At 37.4% G+C, this 26886-nt stretch overlaps 1 protein-coding gene across 1 annotated transcript in view; it reads left to right on the top strand.

Annotated features, from left to right (window-relative positions):
• Positions 1-650: 650 nt before the first annotated feature.
• The window catches only part of plch2a (phospholipase C, eta 2a), a 215978-nt gene continuing 189742 nt past the window's right edge, over positions 651-26886 (top strand). The window contains exon 1 of the mRNA XM_051931361.1: positions 651-1460. Coding sequence (XP_051787321.1) covers positions 1316-1460 — 145 coding nt within the window. The 5' untranslated portion in view covers positions 651-1315. The remainder of the gene's footprint in view (positions 1461-26886) is intronic.

The following is a 26886-nucleotide window of genomic DNA, read 5'->3' on the forward strand; positions in this document are numbered from 1 at the left end:
GGAAGCAGGGGAACATGGTGTCAGAAGGGCCAAAGAATTGAGTCAGAGTTCAGTAAGCATCCATGTTATATCAGCTGACCTATGATGCTATAAGTCTCCCAGACCAAAGAGTTTGCACTCCGTTTCGTTTTGAAAGTGTAAACTTAAAAGCAGTCCTTGTCTACAGTTTTCTAATTGAAGCCTTTTGAGCCCTTGGTGCTTTCATGCAGTGCAGGTTCTACATGCTCAGAGGAAGGCACGCCAGGAGCGGCAGCCGAGCACCAAGTGTCAGCAGTCGTTTTCCGTGCTGATTAATTCTCCAGGGAGATGCATGCCACTGTACACACAAGTGAGGGTTTAGACCTGAGCAGTGTTTACTACCTGACGCTGCTTGGGCTGACAGGCATATGGATTTGGGAACTGGGGAGGGATTAAAATCCAAACTGAAAAGTGCCCTTCATGATCACTGCAGTCACAGCCAGAGGAGGCTTCATTTGACTTCTAGGCATTTGGATCCCTCACAGCTCCCACTGGGGCCACTTCCGAGATGAAGAAGACTGCTTAATTACACCCGGCTATGTTTGAAATCAGTGACGTAGTGTGTGGTGCTTCTCCCTCCCTCATGCTTTTTTTTTTTTTTTCCTTATTTTCCCCCTGTTTCGATGGTGATACGCAATCCACAAATCCTTTATCTGGAGTAAGTCAGTAGCTCAGCCCTGGATTACAGATATGGGAGGATTTAAAACCAACTGACATGCTCGTTGACTGTATTTAGCATCTAATGTTTATTACAGTCAGCTGTTAGGATATCACAAGGCATATGCCCATAGGAAAATGGAGATCATGTTTTGGGAAAGGAGTAGCGAACGGCTCTGAAAAGGCTTTAGTTTTGGCCAGTTTGGGATTTTATTCCTTGTCATTCCCAGTGAAGAATTTGTGCTGCCTTAACATGGAAATGAAAGCAAAAAGGACTCTTCGTGTGAACTTGTTAGGACATTAATAAAGGATGGAAAAATCAGTAGGGCATGGTGTCTTGTGGAAGCATAAGGAGACCCTGATTGGAGATTCCTAATGCAATGTTTCTCAAAGTAAATGCGTCAGTCCAACAACTCATCCCTGATTTATTTCAAAACTGGCTTCTACTTCTGACCAGCACGACTGCCTGCTGCTTTTGATGAGATCTCTGTGTAGACCAGGGATGACGACTTTTTTTTTTTTTTTTTTTTCCCTTCCAAATTGCTGTTAATTCTCCAGGATGGAAGACAGTCTTTTTCCAGCTTTCTGAAAGACTAGTGTTTATTCATTGATCTATTCGTCATACTGGGTTAAGGCAACGATGGCAAATGTGGCATGTGGCGCACCGGCTGTGTTTACCTCACCCGTCTTAAGGCAGAAGGTTTCTGTATCTCGCCTGGCTGAAGAATTCTTCTGGATTGGAGGAAGCATTATTGCTTCACCGAAGTGGAGAATGGGGCAAATTGGTGAGAGAGCCATGAAGTTCAATGGTTTGGTCTAGCACATTTCAGGAAAAGATTTGAGCTTAGCATTTTGTAGACTACAGAACAGAAGACCATGCCAGTTATTTGAGTGTAAGACGTAGATATACATGAGATGCATTGTAATAAAATTTAATAAAGTCTGTTACCCTTTAGCATAACAGATGGTTGTTCAGCTAGTTAAATATGGTTAGAATGAAAGGCTGCAAGCAGTAGTACTAGAGTAGAACCTTTTTTGATTATGTTGCCCGTTTTGGTCATACCACAATGGTGAATTAGTATACTTTTCATAGTCTCAAGTGCCTTATAGGATGCTTTATTATTATCCATTTGTTGAGTTACATTCTTTTACTTCCAGATGGTGTTTTGTTTATGGAAGACTAGTGTGGAGCATTTTGTTTCCCTTGCTACTGTTAAGCTGCTTGTCAGTATTAATTGTCTTTGCCTACAAATAAATTTAAATTTTGGTCATAAGTTATACATTTCAACTTCCAGGAACAATATATGGCTGTGCAAGATATTTAGCAAGTGCTATAATATATGGGTGCGAATAACCTTATATACATCGGTTCCTGTAAAGACATTACGTCTGTTTAGAATTCATAGAAGAAATATTTTGCAGTTGACATATGAATCGGAAAAATGCATATACATTTGTGTAGACCTGTGATCTGTGCACTCAGATTTCAAATTTGAGTTGTTTCTTCAGATATTTCTGCCATATGAGGTGCAAAATGTCTTGTGTAAAAAGAGGTAAAATGGGCCCATTAGTTGACTTAACTTCAGCTTGGCTGTCTTTAGCAACATTTGTCCTGGCTTGTTCTTGCATATTGTTATTATTTGTTGATGGTGATGACAAAGTGGCACTGTCAATAAAATGAGAAATATCTCATCATAAAGTAAATGGTAAAGGCTTAGTATCTGTACATACTGTTTGTTACATTTAGCTGGTACTGGGAGTAGTAGATATACATAGTTTTTATATGACAAGAGGTCAACTGTATGTTTTAAAACAAGCAAATCAGGGAGAGCTGTATTTTGTTCATTTTCTACTCTATAGAGCAACCAGTCTTTCGAGAATGGACCAGTTGAACACAACAAGGTTCTAGTGCCTCGTTGGCTTTTGTGAAACAGGCATGCCAAGAATGCTGCGGTCATATCACAATTAAATAAATTTCGGTGTTGGAGGTTAGAATAATATTTTAAGTTTGATATAATGTAGCCTGTTCACTTAAAGGACATTACTTGTGATTCCACTAATTGGACTGACAGAGGAGGATGAAAGTGTATATTTTGTTATCTTTTTGAAAGCATGTGTGTGATTAGTGATTTGCTCTTTGTTTTTCACAGCCCTCGTGTTTAAGAATAAAATGCATTGGTTTATTGATTGATTCAAAGTTGCATTTCTCCCTTCAGTTGTACTTTTATTATCTTTCTTGTTATTATTAATCAAGTGATTTTTTTTACTTTTCTGTAGCATTTGTTTTATTACCAGCTAGAGAAATTCTGCAATTATCTGAAATTGTGATAAGATTGTAATGATTTTGAAAGTTTCACAAAGCAATTATGCCTGTAACATTTAAATAATGTGACTGAAGTTGAATATCTGTATGAAGTTGAAAATGTGAAAGGTGACTGAAGAAAGAGACCACCTGTTTGAAACAATTATTCCATCAGTACTAGTTAGTGTTATTATGAGGAGTATCAATAAAACTGAAACACCATCTCAAATATGAAGGATGAGGATTCAGCTAACTTGAGATTCTTGTATATGTGTTGATTGGATACAAATCTTTAAAAAATATTAAGGGAGATGTCCCCTTTTTTAATAAATAGCTTATTGCATGTGACATCATGATGTAGAGGGTTCATCTTGTACATTTCTCTCTCTCAAGATAATCCACTTGGGATTTGCCTTGCAGCTCGTATGGGATGAAGGTGGAATTTATTCAGTTATTTGGCAGAGACCCTAAGGCACTGACAGTGAAGCAGCTTTAAAGGATAAGTTAGTAGTTTTATTCAAATCAAAGTTATTTCTTCACAATCATGGTATATATTAGTTTGCAACATAAAATTGCATTCAAAAGTGAAGCATATTTTACAAATTAAAAAAAATAACTACAACAACATTTATTTATATAGCACATTTTCATACAAAAAGTAGCTCAAAGTGCTTTACATAATGAAGAAAAGAAAAATAAAAGACAAAATAAGAAATTAAAATAAGACAACATTAGTTAACATAGAAAAGGAGTAAGGTCCGATGGCCAGGGTGGACAGAAAAAACAAAAAAAAAACTCCAGAAGGCTGGAGAAAAAAAATAAAATCTGTAGGGGTTCCAGGCCACGAGACCGCCCAGTCCCCACTGGGCATTCTACCTAACATAAATGAAATAGTCCTCTTTGTAGTTAGGGTTCTCACGGAGCCACTTGATGCTGATGGTCATACAGACTTCTGGCTTTTAATCCATCCATCATTTTTGGAACATCATGGTGCTTTGAGTAGATGGTGGTGGCACAAGCCACCACCAAAAGGACACCGCAAAAGGAAACAGAAGAGAGAGTAGGGGTTAGTACAGATTTTAGAGCCACCATGAATAGTTATTAAAATGAATTGGATATACATAGTATCAGGATTTAAATTACAATAAAGTTATGAAAAGGCCATGTTAAAGTAATGTGTTTTCAGCAGTTTTTTTAAAGTGCTCAACTGTATTAGCCTGGCGAATTCCTACTGGCAGGCTATTCCAGATTTTAGGTGCATAACAGCAGAAGGCCGCCTCACCACTTCTTTTAAGTTTTACTCTTGGAATTCTAAGGAGACACTCAGTTGAGGATCTGAGGTTATGATTTGGAATATAAGACGTCAGACATTCCGATATATAAGATGGGGCGAGATTATTTAAGGCTTTATAAACCATAAGCAGAATTTTAAAGTCAATCCTGAATGACACAGGTAACCAGTGTAGTGACATCAAAACTGGAGAGATGTGCTTGGATTTTCTTTTCCTGGTTAGGATTCTAGCAGCTGCATTCTGCACTAGTTGCAAACGATTTATGTCTTTTTTGGGTAGTCCTGAGAGGAGTGCGTTACAGTAATCTAGTCGACTGAAAACAAACGCGTGAACTAATTTCTCAGCATCTTTCAATGATATGAGGTCTAACTTTTGCTATGTTTCTTAAGTGAAAAAATGCTGTCCTAGTGATCTGATTAATATGCTATTTAAAATTTAGATTACAGTCAACAGTTACCCCTAAGCTTTTTACCTCCGATTTGACTTTTAATCCTAATGCATCCAGTTTATTTCTAATAGCCTCATTGTATCCATTATTGCCAATCACTAAGATTTCAGTTTTCTCTTTATTTAATTTGAGAAAGTTACTATTCATCTATTCTGATATACAAGTTATACATTGTGTTAATGAATCAAGAGAATCGGGGTCATCAGGTGCAATTGATAAATACAGCTGTGTGTCATCAGCATAGCTGTGGTAGCTCACGTTGTGCCCTGAGATAATCTGACCTAACGGAAGCATGTAAATTGAGAAGAGCAGCGGACCCAGGATAGAGCCTTGTGGAACACCATATAGGATATCACGTGTCTTTGAGTTGTAATTACCACAACTATCAAAGAATTTTCTCCCTGCCAGGTAGGATTCAAACCAATTTAAGACGCTGCCAGAGAGGCCCACCCATTGACTAAGGCGATTTCTAAGAATATTATGGTCAGTGGTGTCAAATGCAGCACTCAGATCTAAGAGGACAAGAACAGATAAAAGACCTCTGTCTGCATTTACCCGCAAATCAGTTACTACTTTAACGAGTGCAGTTTCTGTGCTGTGATTTGTTCTAAAACCTGACTGAAATTTATCAAGAATAGCATGTTTATTGAGGTGCTCATTTAACTGCATAATGACTGCCTTCTCTAGAATTTTACTTATGAAAAGGCAGGTTAGAGATGGGTCTAAAATTTTCAAGAGCAGAGGGGTCGAGGTTATTTTTCTTAAGTAGGGGTTTAACTACAGCAGTCTTAAGACAGTCTGGGAAGACCCCCGTATCTAATGACGAATTTACTATGTCAAGAACATTATCAATTAGCACGCCCGATACTTCTTTGAAAAAATTTGTTGGTATTGGGTCAAGGATGCAGGTGGAGGGTTTCATTTGAGAAATTATTTTATGTAATTCAGGTAAATCTATCCTAGTGAAAGAGTTTAATTTGTTTATAACTGAATACTGGGGTTTAGGAGGATCCTTAGTGTTGGGGAGATATACTGTTATTTCTAATATCATTAATTTTTTGATTGAAAAATACAGCAATAGCCTCACAGGTTTTACTAGAAATACTTAGGAGGCATTCCTTTGAGTTACCTGGGTTTAACAGACGATCAATCATCGAGAATAAGACTCTGGGATTATTAGCATTGTTATTTATAATCTTAGAGAAATAGCAACGCCTCTCAAGACGCTCTGTGTTATTGTATTCTGTTATTTTAACTTTTAATATTTCATAGTGGATAGTTAGTTTAGTCTTCCTCCATTTACGCACAGCTCTACGGCATGTTCTCTTTAAATCAAACACTCTTTGGGTCTTCCATGGTATAACAATGCTAGAAAGTTTTTTAACTGTCTTTTCAGGTGCAACTATGTCAACAGCAGCTCTCACTTTAGTATTAAATCTTTCCACCTTACTATTTACATTATCCTCTCTATTATAGTTGGCACTATAAACTGACTGATTGCTTAGAATGTTTGTAAGTTTTAAAGCTGCTGATGAGTCAAAGAAGCGTTTTTTAACAATATGCTTCTCATGAGTGTTTTCTATCATTATTTCTATATTAAAAAGTAGAAGAAAATGGTCTGATAGACCCGTATCAATGACCTGCTTTATCAACTTTTAGTCCTTTAGTAATCACTAAGTCTAACGTATGACCTGCTTTATGTGTAGGCTGATTAACGAGCTGTCTCAAATCAAAAGCGTCCAGGAGGTTCATAAATTCTTTTACTTTTTGGTAACACTGATTATCTATATGAAAATTAAAGTCACCGACTATTAATAGTGTGTCATAGTTCGTAAATAAAATTGACATTAAGTCAGAGAATTCCTCAAAAAAAGACCCATTGAATTTTGGAGGTCTATACACGGATAATACTAGAACTTGAGAATCTCCATGGATAACAACGGCGAGATACTCAAAGGACTTGAATTCACCAAAACTGACATCTTTACATTTTAACCGTTTTGAGTAAATGTTTGCCAAGCCGCCGCCTCTTTTTCCTTGGCGATCTGCACGAGTAAAACTGTAATCCGGAGGCGCAGATTCGATTAAAACAGCTGTGCCATCTGAGTTAAGCCACGTTTCACTTAGTGCAATAAAATCTATTTTTTTATCACTAATAAGATCGTTGATAAAAAACGTCTTGTTAGTTAAAGCTCTAACATTTAATAGAGCCATATTTAATGTTTCAGAGGGGCAGAGATGAATACTATGTGTGTTATTGATAATTGGAACAGGAACTAAGTTATTTTTATTAGCGCTGCTCTGTGTGTATTTTTTGTTTAATCTATAATCTGTTTTTATAGTTTTAATACATTGTTCATCTAAAGTAGTAATTTTAATTAAATTATTGGTGTTTATGCTGTATTGCCTAGATTTTCTACATGCATTGAGATTGGTTATTACAGTATTTATGTTGTGCACTTTTATGGAAGATTTTGTTAAATAATTCTCATGTCCTAGCACAGCAGTAGCATTTCGGAAGGGGTTAAGAGCAGAGATAGATAGTCAAGATAAACGAATTACCTTAGATATGTTTTCGGAGAGGACCCAGGCGCCAAAATTGTTCGGATGCAGGCCTTCTCACTTGAAGAAACGCGGTCTTTCCCAAAAGAGGTCCCAGTTGTTGATGAACCCGATGTCTTGATTCTTGAAGAAGCCCTATATATGCATGTTTCATCATATTGTGACTCTGCCCATTGGCTCCATTATAAATTACAGGAGTAGAATATGCTTCACTTTAGATTATAGTTTTATGTGACAAACTAAAATATTTATATTACACCATGTTTGTGAAGAAATAACTTGGAGCTGAAAAATACTGAACTTAATCTTTAACCATATGACCCTGTTTTTCACTTTATCAGCTTTGGTTTCTGATAACAAGCATATAAATGTCTTTTTGTTTTCCCCCATTATTTTGTTTTGTTATCCTATTGTTTCTAATGCCTATGATGTATAAGGGAATAGTGTCCTTTTTGAGTCCTGGAATGACAGTCTGTAGCAGCACCTACTTATATTCTGATTTTGTGTAACTCTCTTGGAAATGGATTTAAGGCATTTGTGTTGAGACAGTAATTTTGAATTGCACTAGCTTTGGCCAAATTTGGGTCCACCTTTATGTTCCTGTTCAGATTCCTTGAAAGAACAAGTTTATACAGTATGCATGTTTCTCAGGCATAGACCCTACAGACATACATACAGTTTCCATGGCAACAAGCCTGGACCCAATAAAGTTGAAGCAAAAGATTGTTAATCTATGCAGCCACACTTTACTCAGGAGAGTGACTTGCAAGTTCCCTGTTCATGGTAAATTCAGGCTTTGTTTTACCTTAGCTTACTGGTAAAAATATGCAGAATGATATATAGTACACTGATGGCGATGTGTGCTTAAGTCAGAATGTATGGAGACAACCTGCACTTAGCTAGTTAGACACTGCAGCATAGAAACTGCTTTTTGATGTTTTTACCTTAGACTTTGTTATACTTCACTCTGTATAAGCTATATGAATGATTGTTGTTCTGTTAACATCGGACCTCTGTTACATAGAGCTTGGGTGGTTTGGTGGTTTTCCCATATTAAAGACGAGCCTGCAGGTTAGAGTGAAGTAGTTATGATGCCAGAAAAATCAGCAAAAGATGTTCTACCTCTTGTAAAGAGCAGGGGTGCATAACCCGTTTAAGTGAAGATGTCTTCCAAAGGAAATAATTGAGTATTTTTCTTAAAGTTCTCTGTGCATTTAATGAAAGCTAGGTAAATGTATATGGAGTAGTGTCTTTTCAGCCTCTTACCCACTTCATTTGGGACAATTGGTTAGGCATGATCAAAAGAGCCACACACCTGTCTAAATATGTTCCCACATTGAGAAAAAAACAATTCATGAGGTTGAAGGAATTTTTTGCAGACAGGATTGTGTTGAGGTACAGATCTAGGGAAGGCTACAAAAAAGTCTTGCAGCACTGAAGGTTCCTAAAAGCACAATGGTCTTCATAATTCTTAAAGGGAGGATGTTTAAAACAACCATGATCCTTTTTGGTCAACCGGCTGCTCAACCAAACTAAGCAATTGTGAGAGAAGGGCCATGGTAAGAGAAGTGTACAAGAACCCAATGGTCACACTGTATGAGCTCCAAAAAACCTGTATGGAGATGGGAGAAACATCGCTAGAAACAACTATCACTGCAACACTCTACCAGACTGGGATTTATGACAAATGGGTCAGACAGAAGCCTTTCCTCAGTAAAAGACACATGGAAGCCCACTTGAAGTTTGCAAAAAGGCACCTAAAGGACTCTTGGACTGTGAGAAATGAGATTCCCTGGTCTGATGAAATCTACATGAGCATTATGCCTGGAGGACCAGGTATAGCTTATCACCTGTGCAATGCTGTTCCAATAATGAAGCATAGTGGTTGCAGCATTGTGCTGTAGGACTGTTTTTCAATTGCCGGAAGTGGGAGACTAGGCAGGGTTTTTAGGAAAAGCTGAATGGAACAAAGTATAGAGATATCTTTAATGAAAACCTGCTGCAGAGCACTCTGGACCTCAGACCTGGCTAAAAGTTCTCCTTCCAACAGGACAGACACCCTAAGCACAAAGCAAAGACCATACAGGCGTGGCTTAGGGGTAACTTTGGGTATATCTGAGTTGCTCAGCCAGAGCGTGGACTTGAATCCAATTGAACATCTTTGGAGTGTTGCTTGATACGGAGAAAGAATGAATTTATAGATTTAAGCACAAGGCTGAAACCTACCAAAATGTGAATATATCTATGTGTGCGTGTGTGTATGTATATACAGTACTGTGCAAAAGTTTTAGGTGTGAAAAAATGCTGTAAACAAAGAATGCTTTCAGAAATATAAATGATTATTTATTGTTATCAATTTACAAAATACTAAGTGAGTGAACAAAAGAAAAATCTAAATCAAATCAATATTTGGTGTTACTACCTTTTGCATCAAACCAGCATCAATTCTTATAGGTACACTTGCACAAAGTCAGGGATTTTGTAGGATTATAGTCCGGTGTATGATCATCAATGTCACACGTAGGTTGAAACACAGTCATGAACTGAAACAAAAACAGCTGTGTAGGAGGCTTAAAACTGGGTGAGCCAAAACTCTGCTACTAAGGTGAGGTTGTAGAAGACCGTTTCATGTCATGGCAAGATTGAGCACAGCAACAAGACACAAGGTAGTTATACTGCATCAGCAAGGTCTCTCCCAGACAAAGATTTCAAAGCAGATTGGGGTTTCAAGATGTGCTGTTCAAGCTCTTTTGAAGAAGCACAAAGAAACGGGCAACGTTGAGGATCGTAGACACAGTGGTCGACCAAGGAAACTTAGTGCAGCAGATGAAAGACACATCAAGCTTATTACCCTTCGAAATCGGAACATGTCCAGCAGTGCCATCAGCTCAGAACTGGCAGAAACCAGTGGGACCCAGGTACACCCATCTACTGTCCGGAGAAGTCTGGCCAGAAGTGGTCTTCATGGAAGAGTTGCAGCCAAAAAGCCATACCTCCGATGTGGAAACAAGGCCAAGGGACTCAAGTATGCACAAAAACATAGGAACTGGGTTGCAGAAAAATGGCGGCAGGTGCTCTGGACTGATGAGTCAAAATTAGAAATATTTGGCTGTAGCAGAAGGCAGTTTGTTCGTCGAAGGGCTGGAGAGCGGTACAATAATGAGTGTCTGCAGGCAACAGTGAAGCATGGTGGAGGTTCCTTGAACGTTTGGGGCTGCATTTCTGCAAATGGAGTTGGAGATTTGGTCAGGAGTAATGGTTTTCTCAATGCTGAGAAATACAGGCAGATACTTATCCATCATGCAATACCATCAGGGAGGCGTATGATTGGCCCCAAATTTATTCTGCAGCAGGACAACGACCCCAAACATACAACCAAAGTCATTAAGTACTATCTTCAGCGTAAAGAAGAACAAGAAGTCCTGGAAGTGATGGTATGGCCCCCACAGAGCCCTGATCTCAACATCATTGAGTGTGTCTGGTATTACATGACGAGACAGAAGGATGTGAGGAAGCCTACATCCACAGAAGATTTGTGGTTAGTTCTCCAAGATGTCTGGAACAACCTACCAGCCGAGTTCCTTCAAAAACTGTGTGCAAGTGTACCTAGAAGAATTGATGCTGTTTTGAAGGCAAAGGGTGGTCACACCAAATATTGATTTGATTTAGATTTCTCTTTTGTTCATTCACTGCATTTTGTTGATTGATGAAAATAAATGATTAACACTTCAATTTTTGAAAGCATTATTTGTTTATAGCATTTTTTCACACCTGCCTAAAACTTTTGCACAGTACTGTAATATATTCCAGACGGTTTTCTAGTAAAGCCCCGAGCCCAGTCTGGTTATTATTATTATTATTTTTTTTTATATATACATCTCTCTTTTATTTATTTTTTATATATATATTTTTATTATATATCTTGGGAGGGAGATGAGACGTGATCTTCTTGGAAGACACTTTGATGTCATGCAAAACAAGGCAGTGAGACAAAAGGACAGCTGCTGTACAGGCTTTTAAATGATTGACACGACGGCGCGACAAGCAGAACACGCAGCTAGCCAGCAGCAGCAAGCCAGCAGTGTGCATCTCCTTAGTGTGCATTCAGCCCCCCCATCACAACGCGAGCAGTGTTATACGCCCTGCAAGAAAGAGATGTAACCACGCCTGGGGCTGGAAATAAAGGACAAAGAGTAGATGGCAAAGTAGAATGTTATAAAGAATTCAAAAATGTTGGCGTGGTACACAATCACAGCAGGTTAGAGATCATGGAAGTACGAATATTCCAAAGTCTCAAAAAAAGGATAGGAAAGATCGCAATGATGCAAACAAACGGAAATTATTACTTGGTGAAATAATGGAAGAGATCGAATATATTGTTCGGATTTAAACTTTAAGTCGGAGACTTGTAGATCGTCTAATTTGTGTTGCCAGCGAGAATTAAAAGATTCCATAAATGTTGTTGCGGTATGAAGTCCCGTGAGACAGAGACTTTTAACATGAGATTCTTTCAAGTCACACCCAACTTACAACTATTTTCAAACAAGACCACGGTCATCTAACCTCAGTTGTGTGAATGCTTTATCAAACACACTTCCTGCGCTCTTAGCTCTTATTAAATTATTGTCCTGATAAAATTTATATGTTCTAGATGACATGTTAATGACAAAGCGATATTCACTCACAAGAAGATATACATTGCGTTGTCACAATGTAAGTCCAAACACGGAATCAAAATTCAATGCGTTCATTCCAAATATTGTTTTTACAAAAGTTTTAAAGTAAAAGTGAAAATACAGTAATGCATATGTAACAATTCCCATGAAAATAAGAATCTCTTTAAATTGTATATCCGGTAAACCAAACCCGGGGGTGGGCGAGCAAAGCGCCTGTATGCATGTGTGTGTGTATATGTATGTGTATGTGTGTGTGTATATATACATATATATTATATAACCTATACATAATAAATATATATATATATATATAAATAATATACAGGTGCTGGTCATAATTAGAATATCATGACAAAGTTGATTTATTTCAGTAATTCCATTCAAAAAGTGAAACTTGTATATTAGATTCATTCATTACACACAGACTGATGTATTTCAAATGTTTATTTCTTTTAATGTTGACGATTATAACTGACAACTAATGACAGTCCCAAATTTCTCTGAAAATTAAAATATCAATTAAGACCAATGCAAAAAAAGGATTTTTAGAAATGTTGGCCAACTGAAAGGTATGAACATGAAAAGTATGAGCATGTACAGCACTCAGTATTTAGTTGGGGCTCCTTTGGCCTGGATTACTGCAGCAATGCGGCGTGGCATGGAGTCGATCAGTCTGTGGCACTGCTCAGGTGTTATGAGAGCCCATGTTGCTCTGATAGTGGCCTTCAGCTCTTCTGAATTGTTGGGTCTGGCGTATTGCATCTTCCTCTTCGCAATACCCCATAGATTTTCTATGGGGTTAAGGTCAGGCGAGTTTGCTGGCCAATCAAGAACAGGGATACCATGGTCCTTAAACCAGGTACTGGTAGCTTTGGCACTGTGTGCAGGTGCCAGGTCCTGTTGGAAAATGAAATCTGCATCTCCATAAATTTCGTCAGCAGCAGGAAGCATGAAGTGCTCTAAAACTTCCTGGTAGACGGCTGCGTTGACCTTGGACCTCAGAAAACACAATGGATCAACACCAGCAGATGACATGGCACCCCAAACCATCACTGACTGTGGAAACTTTACACTGGACCTCAAGCAACGTGGATTCTGTGCCTCTCCTCTCTTCCTCCAGACTCTGGGACCTTGATTTCCAAAGGAAATGCAAAATTTACTTTCATAAGAGAACATAACTTTGGACCACTCAGCAGCAGTCCAGTCCTTTTTGTCTTTAGCCCAGGCGAGACGCTTCTGACGCTGTCTCTTGTTCAAGAGTGGCTTGACACAAGGAACGCGACAGCTGAAACCCATGTCTTGCATACGTCTGTGCGTGGTGGTTTTTGAAGCACTGACTCCAGCTGCAGTCCACTTTTTGTGAATCTCCCCCACATTTTTGAATGGGTTTTGTTTCACAATCCTCTCCAGGGTGCGGTTATCCCTATTGCTTGTACACTTTTTTCTACCACATCTTGTCCTTCCCTTCGCCTCTCTATTAATGTGCTTGGACACAGAGCTCTGTGAACAGCCAGCCTTTTTAGCAATGACCTTTTATGTCTTGCCCTCCTTGTGCAAGGTGTCAATGGTCGTCTTTTGGACAACTGTCAAGTCAGCAGTCTTCCCCATGATTGTGTAGCCTACAGAACTAGACTGAGAGACCATTTAAAGGCTTTTGCAGGTGTTTTGAGTTAATTAGCTGATTAGAGTGTGGCACCAGGTGTCTTCAATATTGAACCTTTTCACAATATTCTAATTTTCTGAGATACTGAATTTGGGACTTTCATTAGTTGTCAGTTATAATCATCAACATTAAAAGAAATAAACATTTGAAATACATCAGTCTGTGTGTAATGAATGAATCAAATATACAAGTTTCACTTTTTGAATGGAATTACTGAAATAAATCAACTTTGTCATGATATTCTAATTTTATGACCTGCTCCTGTATATAATTCACTAAGCCGCCGCCAGCACAAGCAAGACACCCATGAAAGCACGCAGGACGGAGCCACGCCCACCAACTCTAAGACCCTTGGATACTGCTACACTCCACATCCACCTCTGTGTGAATCGCTGTATGCGGCATGTAGAACAGTTTGTGAGGGGTATCCCATGGTCTTACAGTTGGTGGGTGGGTCTCTGTTAGTTGCTCTTGCGAGCGGGCACATGTGCACCAGGCAGTGTGTATGTTTCGAGAGCGAGGGTGGACGCGACAGCACCATCTAAGAGGAATCATATTTGTCGCGGATTATGCGGTGTATGCGCCGCGGATTGGCTAGTATAATATATAATATAACCTTGATATATATCAAGGTTATTATAGTTAACGAAAACTAAAATCAAAACTGAAACTATTGTTAAAAAAACATTTTCGTAAACTGAAATAAAATAATTAACAAAACCGAAATGAAAAACTAAAACTAAACAAAACTACTAAAGTAGCTGGAAAGACTAACTGAAATAAAATAATTTACTAAAATATTTTTAGTTTTCGTTTTTGAATGAATATTCTTGCGTTAGTCTTTAACCCTTGTAAGTTTTAACACTAAAACAGAAATTCATCCACCACAAGCCGTCCACACATATTCATCCAGTGAAGGGCGGGTGTTCACACAGCATTTGCGGTGATAGCAGGCTGAGTGCGGGTGTGTAAAGCGTGTGAAATAGAAAGCGAATTACATGCCACCTTTCTTTGCGCTTGTTGTATATAAAGATGTAATTCAAACAGCTGAAATCAGAATGTGCTGGTCAACAAAACGTTTACGATATGGACAGAAAAATCACGAGTGAGTAACGATTCAGTTTATTTCTCAGGTGACTGCTTTTTGTTGACAGCAATTCACCTGTCACTTCGCAAAGGAGAAATCATTTTTACTTTGTCATATACGAAGTACAGAGAAAGTATAGTAATCATGAAAAAATTCGACTTCGATATTTTGATTAATCTTGACGTTATAGACCTCCCAGAGTCCAAAAATACAGTTTTTTGGAATTGTGTGTGGAAACACGATAACTCAAAAACGCAACTGGATAGATGGATAAAATTCGGCATGTGGTTGTTACACCACAATTGTAGATCTGTATTAACTTTTGGGTCAAATCCATCACCCAGAAGTGGTACTTTACCTGAACACATACTCGATTTTTTTTTTTTTTTCATTCAGTTGCAGAGTCCGATTTATTCAACTTTACTTTTATAATAATTGTTCTATATATTATTAATTTCATTTGATTTGTTGTTGATGGTTCCTTAATGTACATAATATAAAAATTATAATCATTGTCTTGCTGTTTACTCCCCAAATATCCATTCCCATATCTGAGTATACAAGAAAGTCGAGGGGAGGTTTTTGAAAATAAAACGGCACTGATCGAGAGACTGACTAGATCATCATATAAGATCAGCATATTGTTACTGACCAATCACTTTTGCTTTAAAAACATTGTTTAACAATGAAGTGATTCAAACAAAGGTAGGTAGGCAAAGAGAGTCTGTCAAGTGATGAAAAACTAAACGTACTAATGGGTTTTTGTATTTATTCTAAATTTATTAATTTATCTTTTTTAGTTCATATTTACAACTCAAAATACCTGATATTGTGAAAGTAATCCATTAGCAGAATTATATTTTAAAATATTTGTCTCTATTTTTCAATGTGTTTTTCTCTCTCTCTCTCAAAAGAGATAGTTGAAATATCATATTCGTTTTGTTCTTAACATCAGCCTTATCATACATATTGCATACCAGGTATTTTTCCTGCCTTACATCCAAACCTGCTTGGGTAGGCTCCAGGTTTCCTGTAATCCTACTCTGGATAAACAGGTTTAGATAATGTATATATTATTCTTAATCTCAGATGCTGTCTATCTGTTGTTTTATGTCTGTCCGTACTCCTATTACTTGCTCTTGCTGTGCTCATTATGGGTTTACTGTCCTTTATGTTGGGCTATTCAAGTCTCACTGCCCCTAACCTTTACACTACATGCTTGTTGTTCTTTGTTTTCCTCAATACAGTTAGGTGGGGTCTACACTCTGACTCAAGTCTAAGAGCCCTGTTCTTCCTAAGACCCCGTGATTTTCATGAGAAAATATTTTTAAAATTATAAAATCATTCATATTCAGTATTTAATCTTGATTATGCTTGTTTGTATCAGACAAAAACAAAGCCAGATAGTAAACTACGTAGTATAGTAAGCTTCCACTAACATTAAACTCGTATCCAAAGCTGTTAAGTGTACAGTTCTGTCTGATTGTGACACAAAACTAAACTCCATAGGAGTTCCATGCCATAATTACTAAAATTAAATCTGAAACTAATAGATATAAAATAGAAATACCTTTGTGAAATAAAAACTAAACTAAAACTAAAAATACATGATGAAGGAAAACTAAAACTAAATTGAATTTCCAAGTAAGGTCAGAAAAAATATAGAAATAAAAACTAATATAAAAAGGCAAAACTATAATAACCTTGATATATATAATTTATTATTTATGTATTTTTTTTATGGTAGCAAGTTAATGCCTAAGTGACCCTGTGTTTTAGGCATCTAAAGTAATCAATTCTTTTTGGTATAGAGAACGTTTTTGAAATTGGGGAAACATATAAGCATTAAAGTTATCTATTGCTTGAGGGCCTAATAATCTCTATCTGTCAATCTTACATTGATCTATCAAATTATGGTAACTTCATCTTTTTTCTGAACACACATTACAGTTCTGTATTGTATTTGAAGCAGCTGTCACTTGGTCACATGGACATAAAGGTTGATATTCTGGGTTTGCATGATGGAGTAAGAAGACAGTGAAAAGAAGAAAACTTTATGGATTTACCCGACACACCAATTTTTAATAAATGTTTTTAATAAAAAGTCAAACCATATATTAGGAACATGAGCTAAAATCTAAAGCAAGCTGACCTAGGAACATTGTCTGATTAAAAATGGCATTTGCATTTCATCCAATAAAGTGCATGCATACTAACAACAGATGTGCAGTTTAATGCAGAGAGGGGATCAGGGAAAGAGCCTTCCATGTTCCTGCTGTTTTCACCTAATTACTGCAGTATTTCTTTTATTTATTTATATTTTAATCTTCTCCTTCTAATCTGTAGTACCATAAATGTGTGATGCTGAAGACACTTGCTTATTTGTTTATGTCTCTCCATGCACTGCTTCACCAGCCTCTGGATCACTTAAACACGACACCAGTAACGATTATGTATGAGTAGCCTAATGAGCTTTCAACGCCTGGAAGGATGGGCTTTCTAGGGAAGTTTATGCGATACATTTGTTCCTCCAGCCAATGCTGCAGAAATAATTCTTTTCAACTGTTAATGTGCAGAAAGCAAATGGCTAATCTTATTTTTTCTTTCAGCTCGGTCATTAAGAGTCTTAAAACTGATGTACAAATTTTAGGCTTTTTAATATAAGGGGCTTTGTTGCATTGTATGGTATTTTCATCTTTAGTCATTTTTTTATACAAATGCATTCAGGGTGATATGAGTTTAGTAAATGAATAAATGAGTTCTGTGCACAGAGAGGAGATTTAGAAATGCAGCTTTCGCACTAATGTCAGCGCCTAATTGTGCTAATGATTTGTGAAGCCCAGAAGGTTACTGTTCAGATTATAGCTCAGCTACAGACTTCCCAATGTGTGTACCTTTGGGAAAAGTCACCTAACCTCCATTCTTCACAAGTAGCTACTTAAAGGTTTTGATTTTGGGGGTTTTCTGGGAAGATTGTGCATGTTTTGTGTGTAGAAACAAAAGAAAACACACTTTAATCATCATATACACAGTTTTTAAGGTAATTTCAGGACGAGATCAGTTATTTATTATGCTTGAGGAGTTGGGTACAGCATACTCACCACACGACAAACCACCTTAGGATCCCAAGTTAGGACCTGAGCGCATATTGCAGACAAAGGAAAGGTGATCTTTTTAAATATGTGGCAGAATATTTAATGCATTTAAGGTTTGAAACCATTGCTTCTGTAGAGATTAATTGTTCTCTCCAGGTCTATATTGGTTTTTCCTCGGGTACTTTGGTTTGCCTCCCACATCACAAAGACATGATAAGATGACATGAGTATTTGTTGCCTTTGTCTTTGTGTGCACTTGAGAGGGTTCTGTGATGTACTGGTACATTTTTCAGGGTTTTAATCCAAAACCCTCTGATTATGAATTAGATTAACTGGATATAAATCTGGCACTTAGAGCAGTTTATATACAGTATTTTGCAGACTGGAAAGTGTTTTTTTATTAATTTTGTGCAGCACATTTGCTTTACAGTAGCAGAGTAATTTAAATAGTTAGGGATCTAAATTCACCTCCCTACAGACTTTTCTGATGTTTTTGTTAATTTATTTCCAATTTTTTGTAAATTCCTCCATGATTTCAAATTCATGTTGCATATTAGGACGTTGGCAGCAACATTTTCAACCTGTTGTATTCTAATTTGTTCCAGAAGGAAGAATATTAAAAATAATGGTGAAATAAAGTGTTTCCAAGAGAACTACAGTAGTCAGGCACTAATCTTTCTTAGGTATAGGTATACAAGTAACAGTGCACTGCACAAATACACTTGACTTAGTTTTCCTACTCTTTCTCTGTACGTTTTAGCATTCGTCTGCTCAGAGGTTGATGCGCTTGCTGCTTTGTGAGCAGCTCGTCTTTTCTCCACCCTAGCGACCTGCTTCTTCTCTTCTTCCGTTGGCATCTTTTCTCGTTAAAACTGATTCAGTGTTTGTGTTGCAATTAGCTAGTGCACTTACTATTACTTAAGTCTTCGATCTGCCTCAAGAATGATTTAAGATATGAAGAGGTAGAGTAAGTGAAAGTGAAGGAGGTAGGGAAAAGAACGGCGCCCATAGGCATGCGCCACACTGCTGCCCTGTAGGCCGCGGCCGAGAGTTGATTCTATAATAAAATAAAATTAAAATAAAAAGAGTAATAAAAATAATCACCCTGGAAGCAGACAGTAAAGGTCACGTAGTATATGTGTACCAAATTTCAGGGCAATAGTTTAAACAGTTTGCGAGCTACAGGTGTTTTAAAATCCTGGACAGACAAATCGACAGTCACAGTAGCGTATTATATAAGAAGATAATTGTTGGACTTTGGTCAAAATGCAGCTTTTGAAGTTAAGAGTGAAGTTATTGAGGTCAAGCCTGATGACAGAAGACAAGAATTTTGTGCAAGCTTTGTTAAATTGAATTGAGCTGGCTGTTTTTTTTTTTTTTTTTTTTGGTGTTGTGTTTAGGTGCTGGAAGTTGGCAGATATCCACACACTGATTGTGTCTATCAGTTCAGTCAGATGTTATTTTATGCATTTTTTTTTTCTTTTGATAGGACCTGGTGCCCTCAGCATGTGAAGAGAGCATTGGCTCAGCAAATCTAATGTCCCAGTGAAAACATATACAGATATTGTCAAACAAAACATCTGAAAGTACAGTAGCTATAGATTGCTGTATTTGGCAGTAATGAGAAAAGACTGCAACCATAGATCATCCAAAAACAAGATGCTTCCATTATATCCAACATAGCTTTTAAGGAGGCACCCAAAGTCTATAGTAGAGAAAGCAGGACTGAGGTTAAGCAGCAATAGCACAGGGAGGAGTAAAAAAAATGGCCATTTAAAATTGTTGATTGATTCTTTCCACTTTACATTCTCATTTATTAGTTGCTGGGCTTTTTACAGACACCGGCTAACCTGGGCCTTCTTGTTTCCAGTAATGACAGTATGTGCCATTGTTCACACTGAAAGTACCAGTTGTATATAGTGTCTTTGACAATCCACATGGAATGTCATCATGGAAAACAATCTGATAGATTCAGTTGTGATGGCTGTAAAGCTTTTATAAGGTGGCAATTGTATTTAAATGTATGGTGAAAAACTGGAAAACAACAGCTGCTTAGAAGAATTTAAAGCATTTATCATATCTGTTTTGTTTCAGTCTATGATGGAGAGCCTAAATGGCAACCAGGATGCAAACCTGCTAATTAACATATAGAACTGCATTCCAGTGGCTACAGTTATTGGTTTAGAATTAATTATTTGTAGTGTATGTTGAAGGAAACTTAGAGCTAATGCTTATCAGTCTGTCAGGCATTTTGTTAAACATTCCTTCCATTATGTTTATGCTCAGAGTTATAAATACTGAGACATCTTTATGTACCCATCATACTCTATATGTATATAACTGGAAGCTTCAGTGTTGATCTGCTTTTCGTAAACTGGATGGCTGCATTATATAAAAGTCCAATAAGCTTTACATTGATGTTTGCGACTCATGGCTGATTTATGGAAGGACACACAAGTACAGTGCAAAAGCTGTCTGCGTGTTTTACATAAGGATAACAAAAAACAGTGTATGTTTTGAGAAGTACTTTAGACTATTGTGAAATTAAGTTGTGCATGGCTATTGTAACTGTAAAAAGTAGGGTGTAATTAGCCTCTAAGATGTTATGTGTAATATAAAAAATGTAAAAATATTAATGATTTAAATTTTAAAATTGCATTAGGGGTATCAAAGGTTACAGGAAGCTAATGTGCAGTAATCGATAATAAACATTCTGATAATCTTTTGAAATATCAAATGATGAACCAGAGAGGTGAATGATCTGAATGTGGGAAAGGAAATGTCTAGCTGGCAGTGCCTCCATATTCGATGTATCAGTTTGACTACACGCTTGAAAGAGGGGAAGCATGAATAAAATATTTAAGATGCGCACTCCGCTAGCTTTGAAAAGCCAAGTCAGAAATTGCATATAGTTGACAGGGAAAGAAAGCTACAAAGCAAGTTTGACAAAGTCCATATTCCATCTTTATTTTATTTCAGTTCACCTGGTCAAGAGAACGATTAGTCTGCACCTTTCTGTTTCACTCTGTTCTCCTTCATTTACTGTTATGTTTTCTGATGATTGTATCTACTTTCTTCTTTAATTCAATATTGTCTTAAGTCTCTTTATAGCAACATCTAACCCCATACCCCCCCCCCCCCACCCCCGCCCCCCGAACTCTGGCTGTGTCTTGCTGCAGTGTGTTTTTTTTTTTTTTTTTTCTCAATTGTCCTTTGTGTCCTCACTGCTTTTCTATTTTTATATTTTATAATGCCCTTCTTTGTTCACCTTTTTTGAGTCGGGGGTGTTATGTGTCTTTATTTTTAATGCTTCTATTTTTTATTCATTTATGTAAGCTCATTTCCTCTTTTTTTAGTTCTGTTAGTTGTTTTGTATTCCCATCTCCATAAATTGTTTCTTTTTTGATCTCTCCTTTATTGCCCTTAACCTTTTAATTTAAGGTTCTCTTTATTTTTGCTTTTCTGATATGTGGAGATCACTGTTAAATAAAGTCAACCAGATTGTATTAATAAAAAAAAAAAAAAACGAAATGAATTCCAAATTTGAATGCACTAATATGCACTGAAAGCTTTGCTGTTAAATAAAACAAAATAAGATTTTATTAATTAACTGTTTTATTTCCTTCCCTTGCTATGAGAGAAGGCACTGGCTATATCTGCAAATAAATTTAAGCTTTTATGGCAAATAGATTTTACATTTTTCAGTAATTAACAGTGCAAACTAGAACTTATCACTGAATGTAAAGAAATGTTGTGCAAGTATGATTAGTACTATTATTATTTTTTAATTAGGTACTTAATGTAGTTAACTTTTCTAAAATAATTGCATTTAGTCATCTATGATTTCCTGGTAGTTTAGTATTAGCCATGTAATTTAAAGTTCCAAAGAAACATGTGTAGGATTTCTACTGACTCTGAGAAACTGAAATATTCACGATCTTACAAGTTCTTTGAATTTGTTGAAGTATTACTCTCATTCTGTTACTCTTCAGACATGATAAGAACATGATCCCTTCTTATTCAGAGTGAGTCTCCCTTGTCTGCCTTGTCTCTTTGGTGAGGCCAAACCTATTCTTCGTTTTATATACATGATGTTGAGCAAATAATTTGTGGTGACCACAAATGTAGTTATAGCTAAAGGTTTTGTTTTTTTTTTTTTTTTAAAAAGCAAAACAAAAAACCTTTAACAGTGTACAACTTTGTAAATATTTTATTCGAAATGCAGTTTATGCCATGCTGTATGAACATTATCTCCTATTGCTCTTCCCTCTTTTGCTTTTAACCCACCAAGGGTTCTCAAAATCTCCCATGTTTGCCAAATTGCCTGTAAAGTTTGCTTTGGTTAATTTCATTAACTAACTTTGGCTCCTCCTGTTAGCTATTAATGGCATACACTCATGATAGTATAAATGTTTTTTGTTTTTTTTTGGTGTCTTCTCAGCTCCAGCCACAATGCTTCTTTATTTTCTTTCTTAAACTTTTTAATTTTCAACGTATTTTAAAGTGCACCATGCTTCATATAATGTGGCCAAGGTTGTGTTATGTAATTGTAATTAAATACTTATTCACAATATTAGGTAATTAATCTATTTAATATCATCCTTGTTGGTTTTCATTTGTCTTTTCCCATTGTTTCTGCATTTTATTGTTTCTCTCACATTCTCTTTCCTTTTTTGCTGTTTTTCTTTGTCATTCCGTAAAAGTCTGTCAAGCACCCACAGTGCTTGAATTTTTTTCTGTCACTTAATGCTTCTGACAGTGAATGTAAGTGCTCTGTCCATTGTGCTGAAGTGAGCTTTTGGACTGCTGTATCTTTTACTTCCCTCAGGATTGTCAGAGTCTTTGCTAAAAATTTCAGTGTGCACACTTTTTTTTCATCCCTGATTAAAATGGATTTTTGTAAGCAATTGTGATCATGCCATGTTAGTAAATGTTGACACAGCCTATTTTTGTCCATGTGGTTTCTAGCAGTACTAGCAGCTCAGGAAGGGGATTTACTTGTACGAGATGTCAGAACTGATGTCCTCTTATCCAGTGGTTTTGATAGGGGCACAGTGTGTTCATCTATATCTAACTCAATATAAAATAATTTTGTACCCCGGTAGAAAAGGGAGTGAAAAAAATTCTGATTAAAGGAAAATGTAAAAGAGGCTATTACCTTAAAAAATCACACTTGGTGGCAGTAAACAAATTTTCTGAAAAAAAAAAAAATCTTTTAATCAGTCAGTACAGTGGACCCTTGACTTATGAACTCAATTCGTTCGTGAGGGCTGGTTGTAACTCAAGTTGGTTGTAAATCAAGACTATTTTTCCCATAAGAAATAATGGAAATGCCCTTAATGTGTTCTGAGCCGCCCACAGCAACACTTACTTAACTTTTTTTAATAGAAAAGGGTTGTATAATGTGCATAATTTACCAAAAACACCAATACTTTTTCTAATGTACTAACCAAAAAGTTATAAAAAATGCCTAGCCTACCAGAAACAACAATTTCATACTATACTCACCATTTAAGTTGACATCTTTGGTTTGCAGGAAGGAAGGAGGAGGAGAATGAAATGGAAGGTGGTTATTGTTTGGAAGGAGTTTCCTTATACAAATCTTTTCTTTGTAAAATTGTCGAGATGGTGGATTTCGACATGCTGTACATATTAGCGAAATCGGTCACACGAACGGCACTCTCATATTTCCACACAATTTCCTTTTTCGTTTCGATTGTGATCGCTTTCTTTACCTTCGTTACCTTCGCTTCCTTCCTTAGCAATTATCGAAATAAATTATATAAATCACTGCACTGACCGAAATTATGTCCACAAACACATGTATGTGGGCTCCGACTGATACTTACAAAGGCTCTCTGCTGTTTGTTTACAATCGCACAAGCGGATACATGTGACCGCATTCGGTTCATAACGCAAGATGTTGGTCGTAATTCAAAACAAAAATTTTGGTTGTAAAGCAAGTTGTTCGCATGTCAGGCCAGTCGTATATCAAGGGTCGACTGTATTTGAAATTTTGTACAGTTTATTTCCTTAAATAAAATTATTTTTAATTATGCTATTAAATGGAGAAGTATAAACTAAATAATGTGCATGTTAATTGAGGGTATCCGGTGGTAAGGTCAATACATTGTTTAATTAATGCACATTGAAGTCATACTCATACTTTATACAATAGCCCAGCTAACCACGTGTTTATAGATTACAGTCTAGCATTTCTTCTTGAAATCTGAGGAGCTGAAAGCTCCTGGACATTGTTGTCACACTGCTTTTGTTTTTTCATTTATTTGTGTTCAGTTTTTGTGGTCAAGTATGTGGTTGTCACATGAAAGATACTGATAGTTTTTAATGCTTAGGCAGAAACTATTTAGAATGTGCCATGAGCTAACAGTCTCCATAACTAACTGTTAAACAATGTTATACCAAAGTGTATTCTTTCCAAAGTTAAAAGTTTTGTCTCTCACTCAAGGCCAATGATTTTCTCAGACTGGCTGAAAAATTCTACAAAAAAATAAAAACAAACCCCAGATGTTTGCTCCTGTCTTCACCACTGTGATGGATTTTTAATGAGAGCATTGTATTTAAATTTTAATGCCTTTGCAAGAAGTGGTTAGTGGGGTGATGGAACAGAAAGCAGACGCAACAAGCAGTTTAATTTCAGTGTAGTTTGTACACGCAAGTCACAGCATTTAATTATTCATGGACTCCCGGCTTTGTTACATGATGTAAAATAGCAATCCAGAGAAAGCCGATGGGCACACGAGCCCTGGATGTTTTATTGATTGAAGCCAGCAGCTGCTGAACGCTAAGCTCAACACAAGCTCGACGTAATGTCCCCCAAACCCCTCCCCCCCCTTTTTTGAAAAAGTTATTTTTCATGAACAATTCATTTTTATTTTTACTCTCTCTCTTTCTCAATTATTTCATCCAAAGAGGTAGTATTGTTTTTGTTAACAAACTTCTGTAGATTTTCAAAGGAAAGCACATTTTTATAAGTATGTTTTGAATATGGAAAGATATGGGTCTATGGTGAATATTTTGTAGACACTGTACCAAGAGAACGAATGGACTGATAATATGAAATTTTGTGGACAATTCTCATTTCTTAGCCTTAGGCGCTGAGAAGATTTGGGGAAAATTCCTATTCAGCTTCGAGCTTTAAAAATACAAAATGTATAAAAATGCCTTCGAGCCAAGGTCTAGTTGCTTTCTCTGTGGACAGAGCATGGCTGTTTATTATCTTTAATATATGTCTAAACTGAAAAAGAAGGCTTTTGGACTCTGTGTGTTTTCCTGGCTTTGGATATTATGGATTTAGGATTTTATTCTACAACAGACCTCTGTGCATTATAAGATTGTACTAGCTCAGAATTCAGTTGCATAACCTTAGAGATGTGTAGTGGCTACTTGCAGCATACACAGAAATAATCTTTTCCATTAAAAAATTAGAAAAGGATGTTGAGAACATGATAGTTTCACAGGTGATGGATGGGAATAACAAAACAATTACCATTTTGCAACATTGCAGTGACATAAAGTTCAGTCCTCCAAACTCCTGTGGATTTAACATGTTATACTATGTTTTTATGCTCAGATTTACTCTCACTTCCTAAAAATGTAAATGTAAGGATGATCAGAAGCTCCACATTGACTCTTTGTAATTATATGAGTCTATGGGCATGAGTATAACCTGTGATAGAATAAAACCCCATCCAGGGATGGTTTCTGTCTTTTACTTAATTGTATCAAGTATAAGAAAGAACACAGACAACTATCAAGTGTTGGGGCACCCTTAGACAAATCCCATATAATATAAACAAAACACAGGTTATAAATGCATTGGAGAGAAAAGAAAAACACCTTTGCAGATGTGTCTCCAAGTAGACTGTTTCAACTGACGGAGCTTCTGCTGGTAAGGACTTTTGATAGGAAGAGGTACGTCTAGTTAGGCGGACATCGAAGTTGTCATCAGAGGTGGTGAAGCTGTTGATCTACCTGTCTGCAGATGGTGGGTGAAATAAAATATTGGCTAATAGTGTCATCCTGTGTTCCAGTGGGAAATTACCTTATCAAAGCTTTTAAGCTGCCTCCAATGCACATGCATGTGACAGGATAGCTTGGACCCATCTGGTCGGGTGTTCTGAACCACAGCATTGGCATGGAGAGAGACTCGATGATGAAGGACTTTAAACTGAAAAGGGTACAAATCCAAGAACCACCTGGTAATACAAGGATTTGACTGCTTGTGAAGGACCATCCACTGTAATGGAACATGACCAGTCACAATAGTGAACTTAAGACCCAAGAGGTAGTACCACTGGATGACAGCCCATTTGATAGCCAAAGCTTCTCTTTCCACCTGGTTTCCTGATCCAGCAGTTTTCTCCTTAGGAATATGATGGTGTGTTCAACACCGTTGATACTTTTACTCAGCACTGCACCAAGACCTGTGTCCGAAGCGCCTATCTGTAAGATAGAAAGTGAACAAAAATCAGGAGTTACAAATACTGGTGCTGACGTAAGAGTCTGCTTTACATTTACTTTTACATTTAATGCTTGCAAGCGTCTTGTCACTATGGATTTTCTTAACTACCTCCATGACCTTCATCAGATGTGGCACCAGGACGGGGCTCATGCCCGGCCGGGACGCCCAGGAAGACAGGAGGAGGGCGGCTCATTCCTCCTCCAGACTGAGAGGGGGCTTCCTCCCTGGTTGTATTGGGGGCCACGGGTACAGGTCTTGGAAGCCCAACCCTGTAGGTGCCCGTGGTCACCGCCAGGGGGCGTCCCCCTGCCTGAAAGACTCTGGACCCCAGTACTTCCGCCACATCAGGAAGTGCTGGGGGGAAGAAGAGAGGGAACACCCGGAGTGCTTCCGGGAGGACAGCCGGCATTTCCGCCACACTGGGGCGTGTCCGCGGGATTGCCGGTGCACTGGAACACATCCGGGTACAGATAAAAGGGGCCGCCTCCCTTCATTCGAGGCTGGAGTCGGGTGGAAGCAGGACAAGGTGCAAGAAAGAGAGAAGGAGGCGGTCCGAAGAGGCAGAGTGGTTGGCCTGGACTTTGGGGAAGATTGGGGTGTG

This window comes from Erpetoichthys calabaricus, chromosome 8 (genome assembly GCF_900747795.2).
Source record: "Erpetoichthys calabaricus chromosome 8, fErpCal1.3, whole genome shotgun sequence".
Lineage (NCBI taxonomy): Eukaryota > Metazoa > Chordata > Cladistia > Polypteriformes > Polypteridae > Erpetoichthys > Erpetoichthys calabaricus.